We start from the raw sequence: 27862 nt of genomic DNA, 5'->3' as shown, positions 1-27862 counted from the left end.
TGTTAAATAGTGTGCTCTACTGTACGCGGTTCTCGAAGTGTTCTCGCGGTTCTCATTAATTGGCTTAAACAAGTATCTCTCTGGCAATAAATTGAGTGAACCTGTTTAGGGTCAGGCCACCAATTCCTAAATTAAAATGTTTTTTTTAATTTTTTTTAACAGTCTTCGTTGGCTATTTCTATGAGCTAGATTTAGCGCAAATCTTCAGAAATCTTTATACAAATTGCTATTCCCACTGTTAAATAGTGTGCTCTACTGTACGCGGTTCTCGAAGTGTTCTCGCGGTTCTCATTAATTGGCTTAAACAAGTATCTTTCTGGCAATAAATTGAGTGAACCTGTTTAGGGTCAGGCCACCAATTCCTAAATTAAAATGTTTTTTTTAATTTTTTTTAACAGTCTTCGTTGGCTATTTCTATGAGCTAGATTTAGCGCAAATCTTCAGAAATCTTTATACAAATTGCTATTCCCACTGTTAAATAGTGTGCTCTACTGTACGCGGTTCTCGAAGTGTTCTCGCGGTTCTCATTAATTGGCTTAAACAAGTATCTCCCTGGCAATAAATTGAGTGAACCTGTTTAGGGTCAGGCCACCAATTCCTAAATTAAAATGTTTTTTTTAATTTTTTTTAACAGTCTTCGTTGGCTATTTCTATGAGCTAGATTTAGCGCAAATCTTCAGAAATCTTTATACAAATTGCTATTCCCACTGTTAAATAGTGTGCTCTACTGTACGCGGTTCTCGAAGTGTTCTCGCGGTTCTCATTAATTGGCTTAAACAAGTATCTCTCTGGCAATAAATTGAGTGAACCTGTTTAGGGTCAGGCCACCAATTCCTAAATTAAAATGTTTTTTTTAATTTTTTTTAACAGTCTTCGTTGGCTATTTCTATGAGCTAGATTTAGCGCAAATCTTCAGAAATCTTTATACAAATTGCTATTCCCACTGTTAAATAGTGTGCTCTACTGTACGCGGTTCTCGAAGTGTTCTCGCGGTTCTCATTAATTGGCTTAAACAAGTATCTCTCTGGCAATAAATTGAGTGAACCTGTTTAGGGTCAGGCCACCAATTCCTAAATTAAAATGTTTTTTTTAATTTTTTTTAACAGTCTTCGTTGGCTATTTCTATGAGCTAGATTTAGCGCAAATCTTCAGAAATCTTTATACAAATTGCTATTCCCACTGTTAAATAGTGTGCTCTACTGTACGCGGTTCTCGAAGTGTTCTCGCGGTTCTCATTAATTGGCTTAAACAAGTATCTCTCTGGCAATAAATTGAGTGAACCTGTTTAGGGTCAGGCCACCAATTCCTAAATTAAAATGTTTTTTTTAATTTTTTTTAACAGTCTTCGTTGGCTATTTCTATGAGCTAGATTTAGCGCAAATCTTCAGAAATCTTTATACAAATTGCTATTCCCACTGTTAAATAGTGTGCTCTACTGTACGCGGTTCTCGAAGTGTTCTCGCGGTTCTCATTAATTGGCTTAAACAAGTATCTCTCTGGCAATAAATTGAGTGAACCTGTTTAGGGTCAGGCCACCAATTCCTAAATTAAAATGTTTTTTTTAATTTTTTTTAACAGTCTTCGTTGGCTATTTCTATGAGCTAGATTTAGCGCAAATCTTCAGAAATCTTTATACAAATTGCTATTCCCACTGTTAAATAGTGTGCTCTACTGTACGCGGTTCTCGAAGTGTTCTCGCGGTTCTCATTAATTGGCTTAAACAAGTATCTCTCTGGCAATAAATTGAGTGAACCTGTTTAGGGTCAGGCCACCAATTCCTAAATTAAAATGTTTTTTTTAATTTTTTTTAACAGTCTTCGTTGGCTATTTCTATGAGCTAGATTTAGCGCAAATCTTCAGAAATCTTTATACAAATTGCTATTCCCACTGTTAAATAGTGTGCTCTACTGTACGCGGTTCTCGAAGTGTTCTCGCGGTTCTCATTAATTGGCTTAAACAAGTATCTCTCTGGCAATAAATTGAGTGAACCTGTTTAGGGTCAGGCCACCAATTCCTAAATTAAAATGTTTTTTTTTAATTTTTTTTAACAGTCTTCGTTGGCTATTTTTATGAGCTAGATTTAGCGCAAATCTTCAGAAATCTTTATACAAATTGCTATTCCCACTGTTAAATAGTGTGCTCCACTGTACGCGGTTCTCGAAGTATCACCATTATTGTCATAATTTTTTGCGTTTGTATAATTTGTCTCCTTTGTTTTGGTTAATGAGGTAAAATGAGGCTTCCCCTCAAAAATTTCATGTATCACCGCCCAGACTTTTCGCCATACTTAACTTTTTTTTAGCTACTTTGGGCACCATTTAAAAACAATCAACTTTAGGAGACTCCATAGACTCCAATACCTTTGATTTTTTTAAGTCTTTCAACTCAACAATTTAAAGCTATAGATGTTATTTACAATAAAAACTTAGAATTTAGTATTTATACCCTGGAAATGCCACTTTTTCTTGCAAAATTAACTTTTTCGTATCTAAACTAGCCATAGAGACTGATGTACGACGAGCTTAAAAAAAGAAAAACACCGTAGCGTATATTTTTTGCAGGGATCACAGAAAAATCGCTTGCCTCATTCCCCTGAATACAAAAATCTTAAGTCCCCATTTCAACCCACACCAACCTATCTTTAATTCATTCATATAAAAAAAAATAATGCTTAGAAAACCATGCTCTGAGGAGATCAAACAGTTCGTCGTAACGAACTGTAGTAAGGAGCGACCCGGCTCAATAGTAACCAAAACTCTAAAAAACGGAATTTTGATACTAATAGAAACATCAAACAAAACGCATTTTAATGCTGATTTTAAATATATAAGTTTCATCAAGTTTAGTCTTACCCATCAAAAGTTACAAGCCTGAAAAAATCTGCCTTATTTCAGAAAATAGGAGGAAACAACCCCTAAAGGTCATAGAATCTTCACGAAAATTACACCATCAGATTCACCGTATCAGAGAACCCTACTCTAGAAGTTTCAAGCTCCTATCTACAAACATGTAGAATTCTGTATTTTTTGCCAGAAGGCAAATCACGGATGCGTGTTTATTTGTTTTTTTTTTTTTGTTTTTTTTTTTTTCTTTTCCCAGGGGTGATCGTATCGAACCAGTGGTCCTAGACTGTTGCGAGAGGGCTCATTCTAACGGAAATAAAAAGTTCTAGTGCCCTTTAAAGTGACCAAAAAATTGGAGGGCACCTAGGCCCCCTCCCACGCAAATTATCTTACCAAAGTCACCGGATCAAAATTTTTAGATAGCCATTTTATTCACTATAGTCGAGAAACCTTATAACTATGTCTTTGGAGACGACTTACTCCCCCACAGTCCCCATGGGAGGGGCTACAAGTTACAAACTTTGACCGTGCTTACATATAGTAATGGTTATTGGGAAGTGTACAGACGTTTTCAGGGACTTTTTTGGTCGGGGGGGTTGAGAAGAGGGGGATATATTGGGGGAACTTTCCATGGAGGAAGAAAATTTCCGTGAACGGAGCGCAGGATTTTCAAGCGTCATTTAAAAAAAACATTCAACTGAAAGTAAGAAGCAGCATTAAAACTTAAAACGAACAGAAATTTTTACGCATTTGAGGGGTTCACATCCCCCTCACCTCACCTCTCGCTCTTCGCGCTTTTTAATAATTTAATGTATTTTATTTTAAAGTATTTATACTTTAATTAACTATTTATTCTATAAATTGTAACTATTTATTCTACGGCCTTTGTGATTCAGGGGTCATTCTTAAGGAATTGGGACAAAATTTAAGCTTAAGTTTAAAGAGTGAGGTACTGACGAGGGGGTGGTCCCCCTCTTATATGTAATTAAAACATACGAATACAGAAGTTCGTTACTTAAGCTAACTCGCAAGTTGCGTATATCTTTTACTAGTAAAAACGTTCGTAAGAAATTAAAAGTTCTAGTTGCCTTTTTAAGTAACCAAAACATTGGTGGGCAACTAGGCCTCCTCCCCTGCTCCCATTTTTTCTCAAAATCATTTAATCAAAACTATGAGAAAGCCATTTAGACGAAAAAATAAATATGCAAACTTCGTTTTTTTATTCATCTGCGGAGAGCCACTATGAAAAAATGCATTAATCCAAAAACGTTCAGAAATTAAATAAAAAAAAATAAGTTTTATAACTGAAAGTAAGGAGCAACATTAAAACTTAAAACGAACAGAAATTACTTCGTATATGAAAGGGGCCGCTCCCTTCGCAACGCCCCGCTCTTTACGCTAAATTTTTTACTCTTTTAAAAAGTAGAGTTGAGAGAAAGAGTCAAGCTTTAGCGTAAAGAGTGGGGCGCTGAGGAGGGAGCAGCCCCTTTCATATACGAAGTAATTTCCATTCGTTTTAAGTTTTAATGTCGCTCCTTATTTTCAGTTATAAAACTTTTTTTTTATTTAATTTCAGGTTAAATCCAACTCAATTGTAACCTTCAGTTAGAACCAAATATTTAATTATCTGAAAATAAGCTTGCTAGGAGTTTTTCAAGTTACAGTTGGTACCACTGCACTTCAAGTGGCGCTACTAGTAATAAATCCAATAAAACCCATGTTAAAGTGCTATAGACTCCCTTCTCAACAGATTCAAATACTACATAGGTTCACACACTCCATGGATCCTGTGGAGTGTAGATGAAAATTCATAATAATTTTATTCAAATTGTGTCGGGGGAATTCCCTATCTACCTATGCATAGCTTTGTTGATAAAGCAAACCAATATGATTATTAGTTATCCCTAGTCTACATTTTCGAACACATCTTGAATGAAGCTGTGAATGGAGAATAGAAATTTCAACGAGTGAAGAGGTTAATCTGAATAGATTAATCTTCTGACCGAAGCTGAGTTCTTCTTCAGCAGCTGGATTTCATTTCGTCTAATGACTGAATTTTTTTATGTTTAAACTTTTAGTTTATTTCTGATTCAAATCGTTATCCTACCCAAAATGTCGTTTTTCCAGTTAACAAAGTTTTGCTTAAAACCGTGAAAAGCTTCTTCTTTGAAAGCTGAACTATTAAATGTGCCATGCCAAAAACGTGTAGAACTAGTATTCTTTCGTAAGTAGCTGTTCCAAGAACTTGTTTTAGTCAAGAAAATTTCTAGAGAGATTTTGAGGGAAAACTATCTCTGGAATTCATATAGCTTAGGGGTTAAAGGAAAGGAAATAAAATGAGGTAAAAAAAAGGTATAAAGGAATAAGATCCTCTAGAGCCTTTAATGGTGCATAGGGCCTCAAATCAACATTCAAGTTGCTGGGTCTTTTTTACGGGGACAGGTAGTAAGCCTATCGCCCAGCCTTTCGACATTTGGAATCGAACTCCGAACTCTGCTAGACAGAGTATCAACCCACTGTACTACCAAAGCTTTTTTAATTTGGACAAAGTAAGTTCATTTCTATTTGTTTCTATTCTGGAATTTTTTGAGTCGAATTCCGTTACAGGAATTGTTCTTCTTTGACCAAGTCGTCTTCCTTTTCTTTTTTCTTTTCTCTTACGTTATCGTTTATGTTCTTCTATGACCAAGTCGTCTTTATTTTCTTTTACCTTTTCTTTTACGTTTTCGTTTTCATTTGAAGTAAGATTTCAGTAAATTTGAAACTGTGTTCAGAGGCAACCGTAGCCTAGATCGGGGCCTTTAAATAAATATCTAACTATGATTCTTTTCTTCAAATAATAAGCACCTCCATAAGATATGTTTATATCTTAAATATATTTGGATTTATATGTTTTATTTTTTGGTCCAAAATCGGATGCAAAATATTTTTAAAACTAGTCGTTCATACTTTTACGGAAAAAAGAGACAGAGTTTCCCTTATCCTTGAGATTGGTCGAAAGTCCTCTCGCTGCCCTAGTATCATTAAGAAGTTATAACCTTAAAGTATACTAGATTGTATTATTCCATTGTTAAATCAAATATTTTTTTTGTTCACCGTTTTTACTACTTGACAAGCTTGAGCTAACAAAGGGAGGAGATTGAAGTCTTTGCTTGTCTTTTATTAGTAATTCGCCATCATTAAAGACCTGAGGTCACTCTAGAATCTAGAGTCTAGATGCCAAATGACGTTATCGTCAAAAATCCCCATGGGTCGTTTCTTTTTGCGTAGGAAACGCTCTATAGGACCTTATAGAATACAAATATAACCAATGATGCACATTCGGCTGGAGGTAAATCAAATCCTTTCTCTTTTTTTTTAATTTCAACATCAGTCAGAATATAATACTATAATCTTGTAGATCTTATTCAGGAGCGTCAGTTTTAGAAAATTTATGGGGGAGGGGGGAAATGTAATTTCCCCCTCCCCCTGTAATTTTGTCGTTTTTCGATTTTTTATCAATGAATATAATAAAAAGAGGTATTTTCAATGTCAATACCTAATAAAGCTATTTTGGAATTCTAAGGGTAGGGTGAAAAAACCTAGTGAGAGAAATTCCCCCTCCTCGAATGAGCATGTCTGACCTTGTGGTTATGTGGTAAATAAAATCATGAAATTATTTTAAGCTAGACTTCAATCTTCCTTTATTTTTAGTTTCGTATATTTTGATTTAAACTACCTACTATCACACGCTGTATTTGATGAATTGTAAGATACATAATATTTATCTTTATCTTTTTTTTCGTTTTTCAGGTTTCTAGGTGATATTTATCATGAATCAACTCAGGAGCTTGAGGTAATCCCTGTTACCCCTTTAACCCCTTCATCTCCAATGTGGACGCCGCATGTGGATTACGATACTGAATTAAATAATCTTCAAGAGTCATTTCAAAAAATTGTCACCTCTTTGTTAACCGATCCTGATAATCATGTGAAAAGAGGTTTGGTGGAAAATGGCATCTCTCAACTTTGTATTTTCTTTGGAAAACAAAGAGGTGAGTCTAAAAAAAAGTTCTTAAAAGCTTTGGAATAAATTTCAGAGAAGTCAGGACCAGTAATTGCTGATTTTTCCAGTCGTGGGGAGACAGATAGGGAAGGGTTACCGGAAATTCTGCACGCTTTTGTCTTAAATTATTTCGGACTCTTTCTCTCCGTTTAAAAATTTGGGTTCTAAAAACGTAGGGGAATATTAATAAACGTAATAAAATTTGGAGCGAAATTTCTAAAAACTTGCAAAAAGAAAGCTTGGAGCGATCGTGTCATCAAAGGTTGTTCTTTAAATAGTTATGAATAGTTGTGGTTGTCTCAATCTTTCATTTTCAGTCGTAACTATTTCAACTAATTACGCTAAGTAAAAACAAAATTAGTTTTTCATGGTGGCAAGAAATTATATTTGGGTTTCTTTTATGTTTTGAGATCAAAGTTGTTTTGATTGTGTAGTACATAGTATGTTTTTATATTGGCCACACAAAAAAAAAACACTGGGCTATGGCCACGATAAGAGAACAACATACAAATACAGGGAAAAAATTCAATTAAAATTTTTGATCATAACAATAAAAACATGGAAAATCATTAAAAAACACTAATACAAACACATTAATCCCATAACAACCCATTGATGAGTTATACCTACACGAATAAGCCGCACCATATTCTTAGTATTAATTAAACACCATTTTTGACCAATATTTCCGCCCAAGGCTCATCCACTCCGAATATCACCTTTCTTAAATATTCTCACTGTTCTTATTTGTTTAGAAAATGAAACAAATTTTCCCATTCCATACATTGGACTACCGCTAGGACCACTCTTCATTTTAATCTTTCCCGAACATCTTCTTCCATCCAGTGACATAAAATCACATCAACAAGAAATCGCCCACTTAATACCATCCCTAGATAGTCCAGCTCTAAAATATACCTCCCTCTCCCCATGTCTCGTTTCCTCTTGAATACAAACAAATAGATTAAGTGGCAGATTAAGAAATTTTCATTACTTTTTATGAAATTTAACTATTGCAATCCCCTTTTAAAATGCATGATAAACTTTGTACGATTGCTGTTTATCAACATGGTATAGTTTGCTAAAGTTGTTTAAGGTGAAAATCAAGAAAGCTGTGATATCCTCGCAGACAGAGGGAATATACAAAAAAAAACTTCTAGAAATACCAGACTGGCTTTTGAATTGGTCATTCGCTATAGGCCCAAATCCTCCTGTTGGCTTTTCAAGGTTTGGTCAATTCAACTACCTTGAATGGTATACAGCTGAGTTTCAAAACCAGGCTGATATCCTCCAAGGCTCCGTATTGTTTTGTCGTAAACCTCGTGTCTGAAACCAAAGATTCCTTTCCAAAGATGCTAAAGATATATTTCCAAAGCTACCTAGTTTTATCAAATGGTATCCAAAGATACTAAAAATTGCCTAGTTTATAAACATTACATAATTTGTTGAATGCGTTAGGTGGAAATTGAGAATGCTCTGTTATCCTTCCAGACAGAGGAAAGATAAGAAAAGAAATTTTAAATACCGTACTGGCTTTCAAATAGGTCCTTCCATTGTAGGCTGGGAATTCCCCTGTTTGCATCAGATGGATGGATATTTCAAGGTCTGGTCAATACATAACTACCTTGAATGGTATACAGACGATTTTAAAAAAAAGAAGGAGCTAATGTCCTCTAAGACTCCGTATTGTTCCGTCATAAACCTCGTGTTTGAAGCAAAAGATTCCTTTCCAAAGATACCTTTCTAGAAAAGTAAGTAATAGTCATAGAAGTGTTGATTTTCCAGATCTTGTAAAAAGTTTCCAAAAAGAATCAATGTACAGATACTGGGGTAAGGCAAAGGAGTTTAAAAGTTTCTAAAGGGGTTAAAAGTTGAAGTGGGCGTTAGGTGACACAAGATGCATTCGATAGCCCGACTACTTGTTTGAAGTGAAATATCAGGAGTTCTCATATAATCTTCACCGACAAACCAATTGGGTAATCAATATAGATTATCTGCTAAGCAGGGATGATATTTTTTTTTCATTATTATTATTATTGAAGAGCCATTTTATTCCTTGTTAACCACTTCAACTTAAATAACCCGACCAGATTTTCAACTTAAATAAAGGGTGAACTGGGCTATCTGATGGGGACTTACCGCAGAGCTGTAGCTATAAATCTTTCTTGGGACGACACGAGAGGCTGTCCTTTCCAAGTACTTTTGCTGTTGGAATCCACAATCAGAGTCTGCAAAGTTTCCCAAGACTTTTTCTTTGGATTTAGTACATCATCAGGACTACCTATCTCATATCGTTCAATTAATGCTCGATCTCTAGGCTGCTTCCTGGTGGATTGAGAGCCTCTTTTGCTTTTGGTGCTCTCCTAGATGCACATCATATTAATCCTGCTTATTCTACACCTCTTACGTTGCTAATTTTAAATTGTGTAGCACAACGATAAGTTTATCTTTATTTTCAGACAATTCGCGGAAACGAACTGTAAGTTAGGAACAATGCAGCTGAATAGTAACGCAATTTCTAGGAATCATAGTTTTGATAACAGTAGATGCACCAAAACAATCAAATTTTGATGCTTATTCGAGGTATGTAAAACTCATCGAGTTTAATGGCACCTATCAAAAGTTCTGAGCCTGGGAAAACTTGCCCAATTTTTGAAAAAGGGGGAAAGACCCCCAAGATATCAAGTGGCCTTAATGAAAATTTGTCCATCAGATTCAGCATACCGGATAACCCTATTGTAAAGGTTTGAAGCTCGTATGTACAAAAGTGTGGAATTTTACATTTTTGCCAAACTTTTTTAGTACTTTTAAAAGACCTATTGATTCTAAAATTAAACTGCCTTTGTGATTCAGGAGTCATTGTTAAAGAATTGGGATGGAATTCAAACTTTAGCGCAAAAAGTGAAGTGTTGACGAAGGGGTAACCTCCCTCATATACGTAATATTTCTGTTCGTTTTAAGTTTTAATGTTGCTCCTTACTTTCAGTTGCAAAAACTTGTTTGTTTTTTTCATTAATTAATTCCTGTTAATTGAACATACTCCACTAAACATTTGGCGATTCTTCTTAGCACCCTTTCACCTAAATCAGTTTCTTTCACATAAGAAAATCAGCTTCGGGATTTGAATAGACATTGACAATTTTATCTATGTGTTTATTCAATTAATGGGGCCCTGTTTTATCTATCAAACCGTCCTGGCTGAGTCGTTAGCGCACTGAACTTGAAATCTTGAGAACAGAGGTTCGAGTCCTGGTGTTGCTCGTTGTTTGGTTTGGAAGGGGGTCGATGGTGGAACTCCGTAAACTCAGCCAGATTTTACCAAGCACTAAATGGGTTTATGGAGAAATCTGGTAAAAACATGGGAAGTGTCGGATGATTTGCCACAACCACGCATTGCACTTCCGACCGAAGGCGCTGAATCAGGAGATTGTTACCTATGGGACGCCAACTATTGGTCAGCATGCGAAAAAAAGCTGTTTCTTCCATTGATTTCACTCTCTGGCCTTGTCAGATGCAAATCCTTTTGCTTTACCCTGGGACCGGGATAGGTTTTCTCTGCCGACTTTTTTTCAGACTAGGCACTTTGAACTCTCTGTGGCTAGGGTCCAGAAAATTATTCAGCTATCGATCTACGCTAGACTTTGGATCAGCTAGGTGCAACAACGGACTTGAAGGCGGTCTTTCATTCTTCGTACGTGTTGTAGGAAGCATTTTCTCTATTAATAACCTTTCGTAACCTTTCTCTATTTTTTTAACCCTATTGTAATATAATACTTTTTAGACTGAGAGTTGCTGTAGACAAGGTTTCGAAAGAAGAACAGTGCGGTTTTAGAAATAGTAGAGGATGTGTCGACAAATTTTCGCTCTTAGATTAATAATTGAGCATTGCCTGAGTTGTAAAACACCTTTGATCCTCAGTTTTATAGATTATGAGCAAGCGTTCGATTCTGTTGATCCTTGTATGGTATACCAGACAAATACATTCAAGTGATTAGTGCTATGTTAAGGTTGGAGGTTACCAACTGGTTTTTTATTAAATCAGGAGTTAAGAAGGGTTGTGTTCTATCCCACTTTATATGGATCATTTTGATGAACTTTGTCTTAAGGAGCATAGGAAAGGCAATGGGAGACCACGGAATCAAATGGGGAGGAAAAACTCTCCTGTACTTAAATTATGTTGATGATTTAAGTATCCTAGATGAAAGTTCGAGAAAAACGAATAAGCTTTTAGAGGTTTTGTGATTTCAGGGTGCTAGAATAGGTTTGAAAATAAATATTAAGAGGACTAAGTCACTAATGCCAGGAATAATTGAAGATGAAAAGGGGACGTTGGGTAACGAAAGATTGATCAGGTTGGCAGCTTCACTTGCCTTGGTAGTATTATTAGTAAAGACGTTAGGAGCAGTGCCAAACATCCTGCTTTCTAGGGCTATAATGAAAGAAAGGTTGAGATGGCTAGGGCACGCTCTATGGATGAAGGATAACAGATTGCCGAAGACTGTCCTTTTTGGCCAACCGTCTGGGGCTAAACAGTAAGTAGGTCGTCCTCTTCTGGGGTGGGAAGATGTCATAAAGAAAGATTTAAAGGAAATGGGAACTTCCTGGGAGGTTTTAAAGAGGGTGGCTTTAAATAGTTTGGGATGGAGGAGGAGCGTGCGTAACTGTGTTGGCTTCAGGCGGTATGGTGCTGCGGTGAGATGTTAGTAGTAGTAGTTTAAGCTTTCTAAAACTTAAAAAGCTTAATTTTCTGTCATAAGAGGAAAGGGACATATTTGCTAAAGGTGAAAAAATTATTGTCTCATGTTTTCTAGCTCACAAAAGGCTTTCTTTATCCTCTTCTTAACAGATGATACAAGACCATTGAATGGATTTCTGAGTCTTTCTCTGACCTGCCAATCCTGGACTCATTGAGTTTATTTGATGAAATTTTTTAGCATATCCAAGGGCAGGCAAGCACTTTTCTGAAAATATGAAAAAAAATTTAACAGATCCTTCAAACTAAGCGTCAACCTTCAGATATTAAGGCCTGTAAACCAGGAGAAAGAAGGTTAAACAATAAAGGGCGAATTCTAGTTCCAGATCTTTTAACATCTTCTTTGGTCACCAGACTAGACAAGATGTAGAGATCCAGAGAACCTGGAACAAACTTCAATTTTCTGAGGAGACATCGAGGGTTCTCAACATTTACTTTATAACTATCTCATAATAGCTAGTCTGCATTTGTAGCATTTCCCATAATGCCTCCATGTTATCAGCAGATCAGCAAATTTAATCGTCACGTCGCTTCCAGTCTTCAAAGAATGGGCCATTTTACCCATTGGCAAAAAGTAAGCAACACACGGCTTCCCAGTTGTTGCAGTTCCCTAATAGATTTTCAATTATTTTCCTTCAATACCTGATCTCACTAATACCTCATGGAGATTTCATGTTATGTTACCAAGGAACCATTTTTCGAATGTATCTTTGCCAAAACTTTATTAGCTTCTTATGAAAGACTATTTTCTGAGGTACAATAGCTTGGATATTGATGAAAAATGTGTTGAAACCACCTATTTAAACGAAAAAGATGAAGAAAAACTGAGTCCTTCAATTGAATGAATAAAATGATTTATTTTATTGCTACTTATTTAATGTCTGTGGCGTTTACTACAGTTTATGAATTTTACGTTTTCTTACTTTTTGCAGCAAATGACGTGATATTATCTCATATGATTACGTTTCTAAACGACAAGACTGATCATCAGCTTCGATCCTCCTTCTTCAAGGCTATTGTAGGGGTAGCTGCGTACATTGGATGGACTTGTTCAACCCTTCTCAAACCTCTCTTACAACAGGTAATACAATACGTTAAATTCTTTTTACCATATTCTTTTCTGTACACTGTATAGAAGTGTGGGAATCAAGTCGTTCCACTATCCCCAAATTTTGAGGAAATATCAGAAGTTTTCTAAATCCTTAAAATTTGGCTCCCAAAATCCCCAAGATTTGCTCGAAAATAATCATTTCTTCCTGAAGATACACGAAAATTTAATTTTGCTCCAGTCCAAAATTTCTTCGAAAATCAAAGCTTTTCTCGAAAACTCGTTGAAACATTTCCCAGTTCTTATAGTACTTTCTTTTCCAATTCTGGAACACTTTCTTTGTTTTAAAATCAATTTCTTTAATGACTGAATGTATGAAGTTGATTAAGTAATAGTCAAAATGAGCGTTAACACAACTATTTCTCGATTAATCACAGAAAAATGTTGTTTCTTGTGTGAGTGAATGTTTTAGAGTGACTCCATTCTGTTTCTTTCCGTGAGACCTCCTGGTGTATGAAGTACCAGTAGCTTTCCTCTTTCTGTTGGGTTGGCCTATAAATTCTGTCATACCCAATTTTCTTTCCTTATGTAGTATAATCACGTCTAAAAGTAAATATTCCGACGTTTATACAACTTAGCTTGTATTGTTTTGTTTTTTTAATCAGTATATAAGACATTGTTGGTCTCTGCTTGATAAATACTATGGAAACTTTAAACCAATCGAAACTTTCAATAATGTATTAAGTCAGTAAATAAAATTTTTAAATATTGATATATGAAATTATTTGTTGGCCATCAGATCTTCATTATTGTTTTCTTATACCGGTCATGAAAATACTGATTTTCAACTCAATATCACAAGAAGATGTTAGGTTTTAGGGTTAATAATAATAATAATAATAATTTATTTCTTACCCACTTACAAAAGGGAAAAACAAAGAACTACAAATAACACAAAGAACACAGAAAAAACAACACAAAAAGAAATAACACAAATACAAGAAAAAAAAATAACAATTTAGCAAAAGAGGCGGATAAGATGATTGTTAGGACCAAGACACATTGGCGCTTCATCAATTAAATTTGAACATAATTTTTCCACTGAAAGAACAATATCCGTTGCCTGATATTTACTAATTAACCTTCGGTTCTGAAATGATCGTGGTAAATAAAGTAGGAACTTTAAATACCGATAATAATCCGTCTTGACCCTCTTTACGTCACCTTTATTCGAAAGCATAAAAAAACAGCACAAAATAACACAGAATGGTCGCAGAAACTCGAGTACAGCTTTGTTAGTGCTTGTCGCCGGAAATGTCCACGATTTCCAACAATTTTAGAATACCCTAGTTTAAGCTTAAATTGAATATCCTGAATCATCTGAAAACGAAAAAACTTAAAGAATTGCAAACAGAAATCCCAAGCCATCGAAAAGAAGTAACTTGTGGTACGGAAAAAGAAATGCAATCCAAAGGATGCGACGAACTAACCCCATTAAATATGAGAAATTCACATTTATCTACATTTAGCAATAATCCAATTCTTGCAAATGCATCAGCAACGGATCGGACAGAAGCGCTAAACCGGCCTCAGTTCGACTGATAAGAAGCAAGTCGTCAGCATAAGCTAAGTATGATACGTCTGTGAATCCTGTAAAACAAGAACTACGTATACCAGACAAAACATTTTCAATAGAAGCATTAAAGATAGGAGGAGAGAGAACGCCTCCCTGTCTCACTCCACACTCGACTGGTATATGTTCGAGAAAAATCACCATTTCCTGACTTTAATCTTAAATAAGAATTTGAATACCGAAACTTCAAAACCAGAATCACAGACGCATTCACACCAAGCTGACTAAGAGCATACCAAGCCTGAGCCTGGTAAACACTATCGAATGCTCTAGATATATCAAGGGTGCAAAAATAAAGACTATAACTATTCAGAGTGGCTTCCTTAATAAGCTGTGCTATAACACGATGAGCATGTTGACAGCTCAGACCTGACCGGAAGCCCAACTGGTTAGCCTCATAATTAAAAAATTCATCGATATGTGGGAGTAGAACATACTCAAATAATTTACTTAGAGTACAGGCGACGGTAATTGGCCTGTACGAATTACACGAATTTAGATCTTTTCCTGCCTTTAATATAGTAGTAACACTTCCACATAAAAATGAATCAGGAACAATAGACCTTGAAAGGCACATCTGAAATAATAACTGAAGATGCGACAGAAGTTCAGCTGACCTCGGATCAAGATGAGTGGCACAAATATCATCAAGGTCACAAGACTTTGACTTTAACCGTCGAAGAGATTTCACAATATTAGCCTTATCAACAGGCATAACATGTCTTTGGCTCACACTATTGGGAAGAACCTTCGCTACTAAAGCAGTAAAACGGCTATGAACATCATAATTAATAGCGGAAAAGATGCGAGTATAATGTTTAATCCACGACAATCTTGGAATAATATCACTAGATGAAGATTCTTCGAGTTTCGGCACATTCAGAACATTTCGCCAGTGTTTACCATTTGTCGGAAATTCTGCGCCCGAAAACCGAACTGCACGAAGATGACGCTTATAAACTGATTTTGTTCTCTGCTTGATGCTAAAAACTTGACCACTTGAAGGTCTACCGCAAGCAATCCACATTTTCCACCAAAACTTGGCTTGGTTCTTCACTTTCTTAAGTTCTGGATCACATTTCCAAAAGGTCTTACGGGTGTTAAGTCGCACGCGAGTCAACGGAACAGCTATTGCTTCAGCTTGTTTAATTGAAGAAACGATATTTCTGTAGTAAGAGTTTAACATACCATGAGCATCACTAACAAAATAACCAGCGCCAAGAAGATGATAAGGCACCGAAATAGTGGATAGCAGAATAGCGAGAGTCGAAAAATAGAGTGACCAATTTGCATTATCTTAATCACGTTTGCAAATCCATTTTTTAGGCTTAGGAGGAGCACTGAAGCTGATTGTAGAGCTTATAGATAGATCTGAATTAAGAGGGAGATGGTCATAGTCTCTTTCCTCATCATCGACATGAACATCAGAGATATGAAGAAGGGGCGAACATACACACTGGTCCAAATCAGAAACTGCTCCACTATTATGGATATATGAGAAGCTGCAATCTTTATTTATAGTCCTATGCGCGGCTGGTAGAGCATTTAGTAGGGTCTCAGATCGACTGGATGATATGTGAATGTTGCAATTTAGATCACCGGCAAGAGGCCATGAATACCCAAGAGATTCAATTCCGCTTATTAGACCTTGTAGCTTATCACAAGACTTGGCGAAATTCGAGAACGACTGTACCGACTTTTTATCATGTGGCAGGTAAGCATTAATTAGGACAGAGTCACTAAGTCTCACAACTAGAAAATGCTCAGATGAGTGGTAACACACCGGTGATAAATCTGCAAGATTCCGTCTCATATAACCCGCAAGGCCACCAGAAGGTCTACCCCGAGTCCATCTAGTATTGGTACTAAACACAATGTGATCACGATTCCTTCGTAAAAAGTTCACGCTGCAGGCAGGAAGCAAATGTTCTTGCAGGAGAAGAACATCAAAACGGCTTAACTTTTCCTCCAGACTTGGCACTCTGTCTTTAGTCCCGTTAATGTTAAACGAGCACACCGAAATCTTGCGACAGTTCATTAATGAAGGCACCCTGTAACGGTCTTAACAAGAGCCTGGAGACGAGGAAAGCGAAAACTAAATGCCACGTGATCATCACCGCAATTTGCGCATTTTATCGGATCCGTACATGGGGTGTCTTTGCAATATTCATGAGGACCAGAGCCTCTAGTACATTTATAGCAAGTACTAGGACAGTTAGTAATTAGATGTTCAGGAGACTGGCATTTGTTACAGCGTCTCGGGATTTTTTTTTAAATTCATAGACACGGATCAGTTCATATTCAATTTTCAACCCCGTTGAAACTGTTCTGGAGCCGAAATACGAGACCCTTGATCACTAAAGGCAATCTTGACACACCAGGAATTTCCAATCCGGGTGGCTTCAGTAACTCCAGAACAGTTCTTGAACAAAGATAAATCAAATGAGTCGCCAATCCCTTTTGCGATTCCGTAGAACTTCCTTTCCGGAAACTTCACATCCAATCCACCCAGGACTGATCGGGCTGAATCACAAAAGCCGCTTGCCGCAACGCTGTCAATATTCACAATTATTCAGTCTCTAAAGGCGCGAATATTCTCAACACATTCATGTCCGGCAATTTTATCAATCACAGCTTTTCGTTTCGACGGATTGTCAAGATCACGCGGTGTCTTCGTGATAACGATTGTCACTTGATCCGTTACAACTGGAATGGAAGCATCACCGTCCCCTGGTAATCCTGGGAAGTGGAGATCATAAGCAGTCACCTTATCTTTAATTTGCAGCAGGGTCTGATGAAGAGTATTAATTTTTGCCGGGAGCCTAGAATAGGCTACTGCAGGCAAACACGGAACCTCTGTGGGGGAACGTATCACGGAAACAGGAATGATAGGAAAAGGCTCAGTTTTCATTTTATGATGAAAACTGTTCAAGCATGTCCTTCAGGTGATTCATTAGAGCATTTGGTCCCGTGCGTTTAGGACAAGCATCCGTAATCGACAGCTTTTCCCACAGCAGCTTCTTCCCCTTCATAATATCAGCCATCTCAAAAAAGTCAACAGCTGATTTCAAAATAACTGTATCTTCTACTCCTCTCTCCAAGTTATACTGAAAAAAGTTCAGAACGGGGGAAAAAAACTAAACATTCCGAAGGTTCAAGATCTAAGTCCATTTTCCTTGCACATTCGTCTATCCAAACCAGTAATGAAGGAACCTAGGAACAAGGGAAGTGTAAGGACCCCCCTCCCAACTATTCCCCGCAATTTACGGGTAGCTTATTACCGGCGGGTACAATACGTCGCTTGCGGGAGGTTCCTTCCCCTCTTCTGCTTGTTCCCAGTACACTTCTCAATGATATGAAATCAAAAATTATCTATGGTCACTGAAATAATTCGAGTTTAAACCACTGAATTAATGCAATTTAAAATTGAGAAAAAAAATATATTCACTCTGAATCTAGGTCAAGTTGAATCATAGCAAATATTACGAAATAACAACTGAATTAGCTACGGTCACTGAAAAGTTCACAGCACTTAATTAATACAAGTCCAAACCAGGTTTAAAATCCAATAAATCCCAAGAGATGTTCGCACTTTGAACACTGAATGAAGACTAAATAAAGTTTTTTGATTGGGAAAGTGCTAAAAATCAGAGCCTTTTTGCAGAAGCTAATGAAGGCCATCCTCCCAAAGTTTTAAGCTCTTAGAATTCAGTTGTCAACATTTGTAAAATATCTATACTGGAATTATCATTAGCTCCTCCCCGCTCAACTGTCATCACCTCGATTGTACCCCTCCTCCTCCCCAAAGAAAATTCTAATTATGTTTTTACTCAGTATTTTTTTTTTAATATTCGAATTTCACCCTTCTATTTTCTTATGATCAGACATCCGGTCCCTAATTTAAGTTGTGTTTCAGGGTCTCAGTGATCCCGAGGAATATGTTATAGTTAATGCCATAGATGCAATATCAGGACTAGCTCAGCTGGGTCTATTTCAAAAACCTACTCTGTTTGAGGTGGTTAACGAAGTTGCACCTTTACTAGTACATCCGAATTCGTGGATCAGAATGGTAAAGTTTTTTTTTAAGTATAAGGTGCTGAAAATATTATAACAGATTAAAATATTAGTTTATACAAAATGTATAATCCTTTATATCACATATGTAGAAACATATAGAAATAGAAAATTTCTTAAGTTCGGAAATATTTGGAATTGGGAGCTCTTGATATCAATTTGAGAGAGATTTTTTTTCTGGGTACTACTTCAATTTTTTGGCTCGGAAGTAGTATTAGCAGTGGCAATAGTAGAAGCAATAGCATTAGCCTTTTGGTTTAGTGCCTTTTGCTTAGTTTAACCTCCTCTTAACATTCTCTGAGATTTTCACCTTATTTTTTAAGTTTTGTTTAAGTATAAGGTGCTGAAAATATTATAAGAGATTAAAATATTATCTTAAATACTTCCCGTTGTTGTCTCTCGATCTGTTTTCTCCTAATAAAAGAAATAAATTTGTAACTCAGTAGAAGCCCCGAAGGCTTGACAACAGCAATAATAAAAATACGTTCTGTTGTATAAAATAATTAGTGTATAATTTGTGTATAAAATAATTTTAGTGTTCCATGTTGGCTTAATTGGTTTTAAAAACAAGAAAAGAGAATCATGAGAAAAATGTCGAACTAGTCAACAAAATATGAGAACTGTAGTCATGGTTGCAGTGACAGCTAGAACCTAGAAAAGAACAAACGACGGCTCATAACCCAAAATTTTAAAATGAATTTTGAAAAATAAAATGTCAAGTGAATAAAAAATTTCCATTAAATGTCGATTGAGGGATGGGAACTACAATTCCGATTAATCTTAATAGTAAAAGTTTTTTTATGGAAAAAAATTATGGGAATTTTGAAAAATAACCTGGAAACCTTCAAAATTGGTATCTTATCGTAAGTAAAGATGCACCGTTGGAATTGCCTTAGTCGAAAACCTCACACAGGAAAGTTGCAGCAGACCATCTTTAATAACGAGAAAAATCACTTATTGCATAGGTGGCACTAATGTGTCTTCTTTTCACATTCGTTTTGCTTCTTTTTTCCTTTTTTCAATGCTCCTTCAGACCTCTACTTGGGTGTCATTAATCCTTTTTTTTCTTAAGCCGTTTTCATTTCTTATCCTGTTTTTTCTGTGGTTTAATTTTTAACTATTTTTCCTACTTTTGTGTGGTTTTATTCTCTGCATTTTCTTGATGTTGTTTTTAGCCTTTCCTGCATGTAACACTGCCCTGTTGTAGGCTTTCCCAAAATATCTATATTTTTTTAATATTTGGTTCATTATTTCAAAATTAAATTGTTTCGGCAAGCGCCATCTTAAGTCCTGTTTATCATTTTATTTTTTTTTCTATTTTCTTGTTTTTTTGTATTTTGTTTTTTTTTGTGTTTTTCTTTACTACTCTTATGCTGAAGACGGTGTCTATAGTTTTCCTAGTTAGTTCATTGGCTAAAAACAATCCTTTTTCTTCGAAGACCTTTGCTAAGCCGTCTTCAGTACCGTTTCTCAAATAAGCCTTGCTCCTTTTGCAATTAAAGAGGTTTGCAACTGTTCCTGTTACCAACTGTTGGTTTTTGATCAGCATGTATTTTCATTTCTCTCAGGGAGTTTGAATCATTAGCAAAAATGGTGCATAACAGATTAATGTAGGTCTTCTTTCAAATATCTTTATTTTTTTCTACGTGATTCATCACCTGAGAATAGCCCTCTTTTTGTAAGGGGTAATTTTGGTCCCACTCTTCATAAAACCATGCAACGTTTGCAAGTGAAAGGGTTTTAACTTCTGCAGTTTAGTATGCCTATTATTGGTTTCTGGTATGTATTTTAGGCTAAGAAACATTAATTTTATCGCTTTCTTGGACAATGTGAGCAGATATCTTACAGTACGTTCACAAACGTCGAGTAGGGATGTATTACTTATATGTATTACACATTACTAATGTACATTTGAGGCTATTGGTATTTCGTGCCCGGAATGAAATTATTTCTACTATGAAATAAATTGGAAAAAACATTGAAAAAGCATAAACAATGATGTCAGGAAGTAGAGAATGAAGTTGGTTTTAAGAAAAAACTGTGAATTTTGAGATTCTCTTTAAGGAACGTGCTATTATTTTTCTTAATTAAATTTTTTTCTTGGGACATGATATTTTAAAAGTTTGGAGGGGCGGGCAACTTCACCGTTTAATCCGTAGTAAAGATTATTACTATAATTTTATAATAAATAGTTTAAATAATATAATTAATTGAACAGTCGCTGAATTAGAATTTGGTACAAATATTAGACCAAATCAAACAGTTCGTGGTAACGAACTGTAAGTAAGGAGAAACATGGCTCAATAGTAACCAAAACTCTAAAAACGTAATTTTGATATCAATAAACGTATCAGAAGAATTGGTTTATTATGCTGATTCTAAATATATGAGATTCATTAAGCTTACTGTATCCCATAACAGGTTACGAGCCTGAGAAAATTTGCTTGATTTTCAAAAAGGGGGAAACGCCCCTTAAAAGTCATATACAGTCTTTAATCCATAGTAAAGAGACTAAAGTATTGCACCCGCATTAATTGTACCTGCACTGATTACGGTCGCTGCATGTGTGACCGAAATATCTAGTATTTTTTGTGTTTACATTTATCACTTTCTATTGAAAGGATTTCATCCCTATTTGAACTTTTATTTATTGTCATGGAAAGGCTGTATGGTCTTCTAAATTATCTACGGCTTGTTTGATATGCTATAACTATAAAAAATGTGATAAATTTATGAATTCAAATCAGTTTTTTTGTTTGTTTTGTTGTTTTTTTAAGGCAAAATTAAAAGTCTACTATTTAATCATAATTATTCCTCTACTATTTTAGTTAAGTAATATCTGTTTTTTTTGTTTTGATTTTTTCTCCGAAATAGAGAGCTTCATGTGTGTGAGTGTTTCACATGCTCTACATTTAACTTTCGGTAAGCTTTTGTTAAAATGCTTCTCGAACTTGGTATCGTTAAGTGTTCTAATGCTACTTGTGATTGGTGAACAAAACCCTAAAAAGTCAATTTTTTACCCAATTCCTTTTGTTCCGTTGTTATCGTATTAATCTGCCCCTTATTTCAAATCTGGTTACATTTAAAAAAAAGTTACTAAAAAAATGTTTTTCAAAATCTAGGGGGTAATTACCCCTTGTCCCCCTCCAATTGATACCTCCAGGGAAAATATACTGTTTTCAGGCTGGATTTGACATGGAGGGGGGCTTTAAGCTGGGCTGTTTACCTCTTGGTGAAAGTAAAAAGTATTTTGGGAATCTTAGAAAAAATTCCTTTACTCATGCCCAAAGTGTCGGAATAAAACAGTGTTTCAGCCTGAGACGTTAAAGAATTTAAGAGGTAACATGTTGGTTTGTGTGAAATAGGATGAAGAGTGTTTTATAAATACCATTTGAAGTGAATACTGTAATACTATTTGGCGGTAACACCTCCTCGGTGTTAGTATGGAACAGGTTGAAAACGGTAGGACATTGTAAGTTGGTTTTTGTGTAAGTTCAAATATGTTGGTAGCTTATTCATTTTTCATTATGCTTGGTATTATTTTGTTAATTTCCATGGTCTGGTTCCCTTTTTTTACAATAAATGCCGTAGCATGTATTAATGACATCGCATCTTTGTTTCTTTCCTCTACTACCTTTGATTCCTTGTATGAAAAAGAGACGAAAATTTTGTGTAGATGCATAAATCATTTTTCTTACTGTTTTTCTAAATCTCTATATAAGTTTTTTAACGCCCAAATTAATTCTCCAGAGCGCTGCACGATTTTTATCTATTTGTGCCCGACTGTTCAATGCTGCTGATGTGTATGGTAGACTAGCCAAAATCCTGAAACCATTCCTTAAAAAGCAGATTATTTCGATGGAGTCCGAGTTTTTGCTTCTTTACTTAGCTTTAGAACCCATCCCTCGGCCGGTTTTCGACAGCATTGTAAGATTACCAAAATTGAAAGAATTTTTGGACACCTTGGAAAAAAGGAAGATAGCTCGTGCATCTGGAAGGGAATTAGATCTTTCAAATACGGAAGCTGTTGCACCAATGAAAAATATATTTGGCCGACTTGTTGCAGAAGGAATGACAAAACAGACAGAAATGCTCGTTCTTCTTCTAAAAGTGAGTATCTCTTATTCTTCTTCTTCTTCTCAGGATTGTTATAACCATTGATGATAATAAGTTGGAGGATTGCCTATTCAATTCGTAATCTTTCCAAGAGAAACTGCATCAGTAACTCAAAGACAGAAGACGGCTTCTTCCTTAGATAAGATAAGATATTTATTTCAAAAAGATCTCTACCACAAGCCCTCTAAGGGCCGAATTTGGACTTTGGAGTCGACATAATACATGGTTGCAGGTAAATAAGTCAAAGTTAGGTTCCACAAGTCGGAAAGAGATGGAAAAAAAAATATTTTGTTGGCTTAAACAAGAAAAAGGGCAAAAATTTTTGACTTTTACTTAGTAGGAAAAATCAAGGTCTAAGTTTGGATCTATCAATCTTCATTTCCCTCTAATATTGTCAAATCGTGCTTAAAAAAAACGTATTGAATGCTCATTAAAGGCATTTTGGGTCTCTGTAGGCTACATATAGTGGGAAATGATAAGCAGTGGGAAATAACTAAAATTCATAATGTAAATTTGTTTGTTAAGTTTTGAATATTTTGTTATAATCAGGTGCATTTCAGCTGCTTTAGTATTAGCCTGTTGTACGTTGTACGTAGTCACTTTGAAAGTGGTGCTATCTATGGAGAGAAAATTTTTCCAAGAAATTTAATAACTTTGCCTTTTTGGTTTAAAAAATATATATATATATAAATGTGGCAGCCACACCTTTTGTGCAAGTCTGTGTCTTTTGTAAGATGCAGAGTACCTTCAGCCTTTCTTTAGGATTGTTCAGATTCAAGGCGTTTATCCTTAAGTATTTAGCTTGATCGGATCCGTAAATAGCTACATGCTCTAAGAATCAGGCTTAGAACTTACTATTTGATCATTTTTTTAATACTTACATGCCTAAGTTTATAAATAAACTAAATTGCTGAGGAGAGCACGGAAATCGATGAAAATTCCTGAAGAATATCTTCGTAGAAGTTTCAGTGGTTACAAATCTATGTTCGCAAAACAAGGTACAACTAAGCATTCAGTTTTAAAGTGTAGGACATTTTGTCTAGAATCACAACTTTTGTCAGTGAGTAACCTTGTTTTTTCATTATTTAATAATATGTGCTTATTTGAATTATGTGGATCCTTCATGGTATAATGGTTGCGACTCTCCCTTCCAAATCTTTTGTCTCAGGTTCAAATCCCCGTAAGAAAGTTTTTCTTTTGTTTTAGCATTCAAACTACCGTCATGCAACACGTGAAAGTAAAAACAGAGTAGACTTTATATATTATTGCCATTTTTACACGCAAATTCACCACATCCCATTTACACAGTTTAGACGTTAAAAAAACCAAGCAACTTTTTTTGAAAAACAAAATCAAAGTTTAAAAGAAATTTACATCAATAAACACGTAATTCAAACTTTAAAATGGCTTAAAAAATTATTATAAACCAAAAACATTTCAAAATAGTCTTTCTGTCGTTAGTTGCGTAAGATGCACAAAATATTGCCATTTTTTCATATTTTTTCTTCAAAAAGGAAACGATATTCAATGAGTTTCAAGGCGGATTTAAGTTAGAAAGCAGTCTTTCATAATCAGAATGATGCACAGACATGTGTATAAGCTAGATGAAAAAAAATTAGATTTTTTAAACAGAAAAAGAAGATTTAAAGTCAAAGCGTACATAACTTATAAGCAAAGTTTCGGACGGCCTCTTTGTAAATCCAATGGTGTTCAGATTTTCGCCAGGTAGGTAGCTACTCCCTAAAACTCTTCATTTGCCTTTGAAGAATAGTATGCATCTGAAAATTGTCGTTATATATGTCCTATGGGCTCAAAGTACTTGCTCTGTAAATTTCAAGCATATTGAAAAAAAGCTAGTTACCCTTTTACTGACAATTTGGTGGGGTATGGTTTTGGAGGGACCATGCTTCCACTTTGTGCTTCACATCGTACAGATTGAAAATTCACTTCCAAAAAAATGTAACATGTCCCTGGGCCTGCTTTGAGTCTCAAATAGAAAGACTGAAAGTCATTTCACCTTTTTGATTTAAACAAGATACAACATGCCTTTTCTACCAAAAAGTTGGGGCTAGAAGGGCTGCAGGGACTCAACTTTAGAAAAGCATTTCAGCATAATGAAAACCATTTTGCGATTCGTTCTAAGCATCGTGAAAAGTTCCTTCTTTGTGCCAAAAAGCTAGTGAGAAGAGGGGGGTTTTTTAGGGGGCATGGGTACATTTTGTGCCTCAACTCATGTTGATTGAAAATCATTGTGTATTTTTTATTAAAGTAAAGTACAACAAACCTTCATTTCTGGTTAGAGGTGAGAGTGGTTTGGGTGATATTGATAAGATAACTATTTTAGAAAAGTTTACCATAAGCTATAATAGAACCGAATTAGCCTTTTATGTCAAAGTAACAGAAAAAAAGAAACAACCGAAAAATTATTAGTGTTCACAAGCTAATAATGAACTTGGTACACTGATTGGAAAAAACTAAAGGTGATACGATAATGGATTTAATATAAGATGTTGGTAGGGTTAGGGGTCCATTTTGGTTTTCCAGCAATAAAGATTAAAAATGTTCCAGTTCAGACAAGTTGGAAAGTGCATACCATTCCACTAAGAAGTTGGCAGGCAAAGAGAGGGAGAGGGAAGAGGATAATATTGAAGGGGCCCTTAGCCGACTGCGCTTCTCCAATCATACAGATTGGACATCTATGCGAGATTCTGGTTCAAACAAGATGCAATATACCTACTTTACTGCAATTAACTTGCGATTGGAGGTAAGAGGGGAGGGGGTGTTCGATACCTTTGTGTCCTCTTTCATACACATTTTAAATGCATGCGTGCTTCTAGTTAAAGCTAGATGCAACGTAATAAAAAAAATACAATTTCAAAGTGGGCAGGGTGATGGAGGAGTTATGCTTCTAGCTTTTTTCACCGAATCGGGACTAAGACCGTTTTTATACGTAATCAGGACTTAATCCATTTTCGTGCAAAGTCATTAGGCGATAGATATTTTATTAACGAATTTTTTATCGGAAGAAACATATATCGTATATTCAAGGATAAGTGATAAGTGATCATCGTATATAAGCTCTTCCAAGAGAAGGGATCAGTGCAAAAAAGATCTCTGAATTCAAAAGTTAATCTTCTTCAACTGAGCCAACTTTCTGATATCACTGCTAGGAAAGTAGTAATATAGGGTAATCTCCAATTTCGCTAGTAATGAGTGAACTAGTAAAGCTTAGGACTAGCAAATTTTATGATAGAAATACCATTCCTCTTCCTCAATCTCAAACACAGAAAATTAAACGACAAGCTAAACCAAAATCACAAATACAAATTGTCTTTAACAAGTGTAGATGGATGCACTTTCGGACTCGTGAAAAAAACTTGTTTTTTACCTCTGATTTACTCTAATTATAATTCTAAAAAAAATATTTCGGCAATAGAACCAGGGAACCATCGCGTCTCTTCGCTTGTCTGTTTGAATAGATTTTCCCGCTCAAACACAGAAACATGGTACAAAGAAACAAAAGCATAGTGGAACAACTTCAGACTATTCACTGTGATTTAGACTATAAAACTCCTGCTCAGCTCGCATATTACACGCTCTACCTCATGGTCAAGGTGGAAATTTTTGGCCCCGAGCAAGAATTGCACGCAACTTTCCAAGCTTTAGCTAGAAGTTCAATGTCTGGTGTGTAAAAGTTTGGATCTCTGCTGTAAACTTTGTAAGTATAATGTCAACCCCAATTTTCGAGATTCGCCAATCTTGGACTCATACTTTTAACCTGACGTACTCTTATATATATTGTTTGATATTTATTGTTTAAAAAAAAGTCATTGGGACAGGACAAGAAACAAATATTATAAATAATTAGTAGATAAATAAAGATGTTATCAACACAATTGAATTTACATAAAAACTTGTCTTTAATGACCTGCAAATTCCAACTTGCTCCATACAAACTATAAGAGATCTTCCCCGCCATCTAATAGAACTAAAGCTATCCCCAATCAAGCTTATTAGGCGGAGACATTTCATTATATTTGACACACCCAAATAAGTTATCTTCCAACGCTTGACGCCCACATATCAGATAAAACACTTCATTCATGCACCACATATTTGGCATTTTCTAACATTCTAACACGTTGTGCTCTTTGTTTAGCATTCCCAATATGCGTTTGTATCTTTCTTAAAGTCAAACAATCAACCTTTAGTTGCATAACCCACTTTAAACCTCTCTAAAGATGTGGATAAAATACATCTGTGGATAATAATACATACATGCTCGCTTTCTCTCATTATTTGATTTTGGGATTAGATTTCGTATTTTGCATCATCAAAGGATTTTCAGTGATGGATAAAATCAATTGTTAAATAATTTGCTTGACTACTTTTCGACTATTATATTTTTCTTTTTTTTTTCATTTTAGGTTGTTTTTCATTTTGTTTGGAATCTTGACAAATATTTTTTAATAAAACCAGTTGCTGTCGGTCGCTGAAATCCCTTGGGGAGATACTAGAAAAGATCGCGTCACACAGATTTTGCTTATGTACTTGCGTGCAACCTGAAGCTATTAAGGATTCAAACTGAGAACCAATAAGAATTTTCCAGCAATAAAATAAAACAAACCTTTAAATTTTACCAGAGCAAACATTTTATTAGCCTTTTAGAGGCCAATCTGACCAAGTCGAGGTTTGATAGTTTTTGCAGTGCCTAAGTTATGACTGACTCTTCACTGTATACAGTTGGAAAAATATTTTTTGCTGTCGAACGTCAAATATATTTTACATTATTACACATTGTGAGAATTCTCTCCACCAAATGACTGATTATACATCATAGTAGGTATAAATTATAGTCTTTTTTTGTTAGATGGCGCTGTTGCGCTAGCACAGCTGCAGAGCCCATCTACCAAGTTTAGCTCAATAGTGCCCAATATATGTGTGCTGGTTCGTCAATGGCGTCACCAATTTAAGCAGTGGCTATCCTTACAGTTTTCTGTGCCATCAATATGCAAATTAAGTACAGGAAAGATACTTTATTTGACCTTTCTTCACCCCTGTATATGGTGGCGCCATCTACTTTTTCGAACTTGGTGAGTTTTAATCTTCTGACGAAGCCACCAGATGCTGCTACCGTCCCTTTTTTTGGATGTCAGCACTGTTCACAGTAGAGCTACTTCTACGCACGAACCGCCACGCAATTTCGTTTGTACCTTTTTTTTGTGTTAGTTTGTTATTTAGCATAGTGAAGCAACGCAAATTAGCTGTTAGCTACGATTTTGTTTTTGAATAAACCTATCTCTCTCTCAACCTATCTCTCTCTATAGTAGATGTAACTTATTTTTATTTA

At 35.6% G+C, this 27862-nt stretch overlaps 1 protein-coding gene across 1 annotated transcript in view; it reads left to right on the top strand.

The window, feature by feature from the left end:
• The first annotated feature begins 6456 nt into the window (after nucleotides 1-6456).
• LOC136025408 (phosphoinositide 3-kinase regulatory subunit 4-like) overlaps nucleotides 6457-27862 on the top strand; it is a 74679-nt gene continuing 53273 nt past the window's right edge. Inside the window, exons 1-4 of the mRNA XM_065701422.1 lie at nucleotides 6457-6877; nucleotides 12574-12722; nucleotides 18239-18391; nucleotides 22147-22506. Of these exons, the coding sequence (XP_065557494.1) occupies nucleotides 6715-6877; nucleotides 12574-12722; nucleotides 18239-18391; nucleotides 22147-22506 (825 nt within the window). The 5' untranslated portion in view covers nucleotides 6457-6714. The remainder of the gene's footprint in view (nucleotides 6878-12573; nucleotides 12723-18238; nucleotides 18392-22146; nucleotides 22507-27862) is intronic.

The sequence above is a fragment of the Artemia franciscana genome, chromosome 3 (genome assembly GCF_032884065.1).
Source record: "Artemia franciscana chromosome 3, ASM3288406v1, whole genome shotgun sequence".
Lineage (NCBI taxonomy): Eukaryota > Metazoa > Arthropoda > Branchiopoda > Anostraca > Artemiidae > Artemia > Artemia franciscana.
The sequence above is the reverse complement of the archived record's forward strand: the minus strand, read 5'-3'. Positions and strand labels throughout refer to the sequence as shown.